The 6,022-nt window shown below is 40.5% G+C and overlaps 1 protein-coding gene across 1 annotated transcript; it reads left to right on the top strand.

Annotated features, from left to right (window-relative positions):
- The first annotated feature begins 768 nt into the window (after window positions 1-768).
- Window positions 769-3,348, top strand: LOC116411031 (vomeronasal type-2 receptor 26-like). Its single transcript, XM_031902798.1, has 2 exons — window positions 769-898; window positions 2,453-3,348. Exons 1-2 carry the CDS (start codon window positions 769-771, stop codon window positions 3,346-3,348), a joined length of 1,026 nt encoding a protein of 341 aa, XP_031758658.1.
- The last annotated feature ends 2,674 nt before the right edge of the window (window positions 3,349-6,022 follow it).

The raw sequence follows: 6,022 nt of genomic DNA on the forward strand, positions 1-6,022 counted from the left end.
GCCCTCACCATGAGGAACACCCTACCCAACATCCCCCGGCTGGGCATTCCCCAACCCCCTCACTGCCCTCACCGTGAGGAACCCCCTACCCAACATCCCCCGGCAGGGCATTCCCCAACCTCATTGCCCTCACCGTGAGGAACCATTCTCTAATCTAAAGGGGAGGGGGTGCGCTGATCATTTTTATAGAAAAACTTTACACCCCCTATCTCTCTATAATCCCCTCTAATGTACTTGTATAGAGTAATAATGCCCCCTCTCATGTCCACCCCCTTTACCAGTTCAGGACTGGAGCCCAAAACTGCCCCCCATACTCAAGTTGAGGCCTTACCAGGGACCTATAAAGGGGCAAAATGGTGTGTCATCCCTTGTGTCAATGCCCTTTTTACACAAGACAGCACTTTATTTTGGACTTGTCAACATTGAACCTCATTTTCCAGTTTGCTGCCCAGTTTTCCAATTTTGTCAAATCGCTCTGCAAAGTGGCAGCATCCTGCATGGAACTTATAGTTTTGCACAATTAAGTGTCATCAGCAAAAATAAAAACAGTACTGTCTATGCCCCCCTCCAGGTCATTAATAAACAAGTTAAAAAGCAAAGGACCAAGGACTGACCCCTGCGGTACCCACTAACAACACTGGTCCAATCAGAAAATGTTTCTATATATATATGTCATATTTTGACAAGGACCCACAATTTATTGTGGAAACTTGATTTGGTTTTCAGTGTTCCTTATAGTCTGAGATTTATTATTTTTTTATCGTACAAATGCAGATCCCACAGTCTCTGTGCAATGAGCCCTGTGCCCCAGGATACAGGAAAGCTAAAATAGAAGGGAAGCCATCTTGTTGCTATGGCTGTGTCAGGTGCGCAGATGGGGAAATGTCCAACTCAACAGGTAAGCAAAATAACAGCTGAACAAGTCAACAGTTAAAATATATCAACTACATTTTAGGTCAAATATATGAAATATATATTGGGTCTGGAAAGCAAATAGAAAAAGGAGAGGAGGGGAGTTCATAATGGGGAGAAGAAAGAGCAGATAACAAAACAGAAGAAGATTGTTAGTGGACCACATGAGAGAGAATATTGTGTCCAGATACAAAGGTCCAAGAGCAATGAGGGGAAAAGAGGAGAAATATGAAAGTTAAAGAAAAGGTAGATATTGAATAGTTGGGATAGAATAGAAACAACATCTAGAGAAACAGGCAGGTTAGTCCTACATATAAATTAGAGATCCCAGTTGTGCCAACATAAATGTGTAGTTGAGAAATGCTGATATTTATGTTGGGTTAGGAGAACCTCCAGGGAAACTATTCCAGTTCTAAAGATTCATCTGTTCTTTGCTTGATGAAGTCTTTTGTATTCCCAGTGGGCCTCCCGTCAGATCCCTTCCCTTATTCTGGAACCCATATTCCTATACTATTATCAGTGCTGCCTGGTGTTTGAGCAAATACTGTATGTGGGCAAAAGTCTAAGGTCTTTATCTGCCCTTTGTAACGCTCTTATAGTATACAGCACTTGTTTATATTTTTGTTAAAAATGATAAAGATTATATGTTAAAATTATGTGTTAAATTAAATTGATTCTTAAATAATATAAATGATTAAATTGCATAAATATATAATGAAATTCAGTTACATACTGTATATCACAATATATATGAAATATAAATTAAAAGGGCATAAACAGGACATAACAGCATAAATCACACAGTTACATAGTTACATAGGGTTGAAAAAAGACCAGAGTCCATCAAGTTCAACCCTTCCAAGTAAACCCAGCACCCACACCCTATACTTACCAATCTATACACTCACATACATAAACTATATATACAACCAGTAATACTAACTGTAGATATTAGTATCACAATAGCCTTGGATATTCTGCTTGTTCAAGAACTCATCCAGGCCCCTCTTATAGGCATTAACAGAATGTGCCATTACCCCATCTCTAGGAAGGGCATTCCCCAACCAGTAGGCAGTTGGCTTTACCCTCAGAGCTGGGGTCTTTGAGCTGGGTCTCCACATGCTTGGAAGGGCTGCTACCAGACCAGTATGGCAAAGTGATTGGTTGACCTTACTCTCTGAGCTAGGAATGTACAGCTGGAGAGAGATCGCCACAGAATGGAAGGCAGTTACTGGAGCAGCATGGTGAGTGGTCGGTTGACCTTACCCTCTGAGCCAGGCATATATGGCTGGAGGGAAGTCTCCACAGAGAGAACAGGTGGCTATGGCAGCAGTATGGCATAGTGGCCAGTTGACCTTACCCTCTGAGTCACACTTGTATGGCTATTGGATTTATGGCTATAGGTCCCTAGCAGTCTGGATAACAGGCCTCATACTTGTATTTACAACACAACTGAATAATATCCCTGTGCCTTTCAATGTTTGAACCAAGTTTATTGAAGCAATAAATATATCAGTTACATTAATATTTTATTTTTTAGATGCTTTGATCTGCTTGAAATGCCCTGCGTATGAGATGCCGGATAGAAAAAGAACTGTCTGCATCCCAAAAGCTACAAACTATCTTTCCTATACAGACACCATGGGGACCAGTTTAACTGCCATTGCCTTCATCCTCTTCATCACAGCTTCTGTAGTTTTGGGAATCTTTGTGAAATATTGGGAGACTCCTATTGTGAGAGCCAATAACCAAAATCTCAGCTGTCTCCTCCTCATCTCTCTCATGTTGTGTTTCCTCTGTACTTTATTATTCATTGGGCGCCCAACACAGATATGTTGTCTCCTCCGACAAGTAACATTTGGGGTTGTATTTACTATTTCTGTTTCTTCTGTGTTGGCTAAAACTCTCACAGTTATTATTGCCTTCAATGCCACAAAGCCTGGGAGCAAGCTGAAGAAGTATGTAGGAACCCAACTGGCCATCATATTAGTCATTGTATGTTCTTTTGAAGAGATGTTAATCTCAACTGTGTGGATGGCCTCCAATCCCCCATTCCTGGAAGCTGATATGTTTTCTGAAATGGACACAATTGTTTTGCTTTGTAATGAGGGATCAGTCACTTTCTTCTTCTGTATAATTGGATATATAGGAACGTTGGCCCTACTGAGTTTCATTGCTGCATTTCTAGCCAAGGATTTCCCTGACCGATTTAATGAGGCTAAAAACATCACTTTCAGTATGTTGGGGTTCTGTAGCGTGTGGGGGGCATTTGTCCCTGCATACCTGAGCAGTAAGGGCAGCAGAATGGTGGCAGTTGAGATATTTGCCATCTTATCCTCCAGTGCTGGGTTATTGGGCTGTATATTTGCCCCTAAGTGTTACATTATTTATCTTAGACCTGAACTGAATTCAAGAAAAACCACTATCAGAAAATAATAAACCTTATTAACACCTTATCAATCTTCTGTTATACAGTTCTACAGTTCCTACCAAATAATATTAATTTCATTAAAATGTGTTCAATACTATTCGCATCTTGAAAATGCATGAAGGCTAACAGTTTAATAGATTTTTGGAGTTGTACCAGAAATGGCAACATTTTGGCCAAATGCCATTCTTTCCAATTTATTAAAATTCACAAAACCATAAAACATTTCCTTAATTCTACCGTGTTTAATAAATGGCAGCAAATTGTATATTCTGTCTCTGTGGGGCTTATTTACTAGCATAGCTATGAAATTGTACCAGGTTTGATATCCATAGCTAGATTTTTTTTCCAGGCATGGATTCGCGGCAAAATTCCGTCATTTAGCCGTCGGCAAATTTTTTCTGCTACAAAAAAATTGCAAGAAAAAAACACCAATTCATCTCAATGTATTTGGAATAAGAAAAAAGTTGAGTGTGTAAAAAAAGCAGCGCGGTAGGAGTGAGAAAAGACACAGTATTTGGAGTGAGAAAAAAGTTGTGTGGGGCGCATTTTAGAAATTTTTCACACCAACCAACACCTGGGGTGAAACTGTACCTTGAAGGTCATAGCACCAGGGCAAGATTTGACCATTGAGCGTCCCTAGGCCACTTGCATCCCTGCTGCCCCCCCCTGCATGTGCTTGCAATAGCACCCCAAGCCCCACCCCCACTGCGCACTCACTTTCCCACACTCATACCTCCTGCTCCTACCCCCTCCCTCATCAGCTGCAATGGGGACTGGGCTAGCAAGGCTACTGTCTCAGGGGCCCCTGCACCCCCTGGTGGATCCTGCCATGGCCTTCACACCCCCCGTAGGGGCCACCACCACACATCCGCCCCCCTCCCCCGAGCATGTTCAGATCCAATATTATTTATCTTCGGCCTGCATTAAATTTAAGAAAAACCACTATCAGAAAATATTAAACTAGACACCTTATCAATCTGCCGATATAAAGTTCTACAGTTCTCACCAAATGGTAATGTCATTGAGATTTTGTTCAAAACTATTCACAAAAAAAAAATTTAAGGCTAATAGTTGAATAGATTTTTACATGAGTGAAGCGCTGAAATAAACCGCTGTTCCGCCTGTAAAACACTTTTGAATTTATATAAATTCACAAAACCATAAAACATCTCCTCAACCTAATTGTGTTTAATAAATGGCATGGGAATTGTATATTCTGTCTCTGTGGGGCTTATTTACCAACATAGCTATGAAATTGTAATAGGCTTCATACCCATAGCTAGTGATGTGCACTTTTTTTTTTACCATGGATTTGCGGCAAAATTCTGCATTTATTTTTAGCTATTTCAAAAAATTTTTGCCGAAGTAAAATAGGACAGATTTGTTCCTCACTACCCATAGCATTTACAAACACAAGGGCAGTCTTTTTAGTGCAATTTTGGACATGTTTTTACCCAGAATGCAGCATGGTTTTTTTTTACATTATCCCAATGTAACTGTGGTTGTTGGGGTGAGTACTGCCTGATCTGTAAGATGCTACTGGCATATATTGTATTTGTTGTTACTCCCAAGTGGCTGTGTAAATAATCAGTTCATGTTCAATGTTAAGAACCACTGACGCCCATTTATTGAGAGTTATAGTAACACAACTACCTGGCCTCCAACTCAAGTGAGGGCTTACACCTGATGGAATAAGTCTCATTCCGGGTGATAAAGGGTGTGCTTTATGGTAACCATCAGGAGCTAATTACGATAAGCTTACACAGGCCATCCTTCTTATAACAGAGATTAACTTCTTGATAAATGAGTGTTGCAGTGTGCAAACAAAAATGTCCATGTTTTTATCCAGAATGCAAAGTTTTTCCCATAATTCCTTGCCAGGTGGTGGCAATGTCAGGGTCCCCTATCTTCAATGCTTCATTAGAAGCAGCTGTGCATTGTTTATCAAAAAAGTCAGAACGGACACATTCGAGGGTATTGTAGCCATAAGGCAAATCAAGAAACTTGCCTCAGGCAGCAGCGGCTGGCTGGGTATCAGGGTGTGCAAAAATACACTTCTGGTAACTTTTTAGGTTCACAAGGGGCTGAAACACACTTGGACACAATGACAACCATATGGAAATGCAGAGACATGTTGGGATGCAAGTACCTTAATGATCTGCATCAATATGTGATCTCCTTATGTTTATTGTGGAGCAACCACACTTGCAGATGACTCTAATTTAGCACTATAAACGTAAATGCCTCCCGAAAACATCTGAGAACCAAATACAAGGATACACCCTGAATACTCAGGAACCTAGAACCATGTAAAAGTGCAATCCAATGTTTGAATGCGAATACCTTAATGAACTGCATCAATATGTGATCTCCTTATGTTTATTGTGGAGCAACCACACTTGCAGATGACTCTACTGTAGCTCTAAAAACGTAAATGACAATCTAACACCTCCCAAAAACATTTGAGAACCAAATACAAGGAGACACCCTGAATACTCTAGAACCATGTAAAAGTGCAATCCAATGTTTGTATGTGAGTACCTTAATGAATTGCATCAATATGTGATCTCCTTTTATTGTGGAGCAACCGCACTTGCGGATGTGCTTGTAAATGGCCCTGTTGTAGCTCTAAGACTTCAATAACAATCCAAAACCTGTCTAAACAGGTTTTGAGATGCC

Source organism: Xenopus tropicalis, chromosome 5, assembly GCF_000004195.4.
Source record: "Xenopus tropicalis strain Nigerian chromosome 5, UCB_Xtro_10.0, whole genome shotgun sequence".
Taxonomy (NCBI): Eukaryota; Metazoa; Chordata; class Amphibia; order Anura; family Pipidae; genus Xenopus; species Xenopus tropicalis.

Bases quoted from the DNA above. Each gene is read 5' to 3' on its own strand.
- LOC116411031 (XM_031902798.1), top strand. From the start codon at position 769: ATGCAGATCCCACAGTCTCTGTGCAATGAGCCCTGTGCCCCAGGATAC. The intron at 899-2,452 runs GTAAGCAAAATA...TTTATTTTTTAG, and splicing joins GGAAATGTCCAACTCAACAG to ATGCTTTGATCTGCTTGAAA.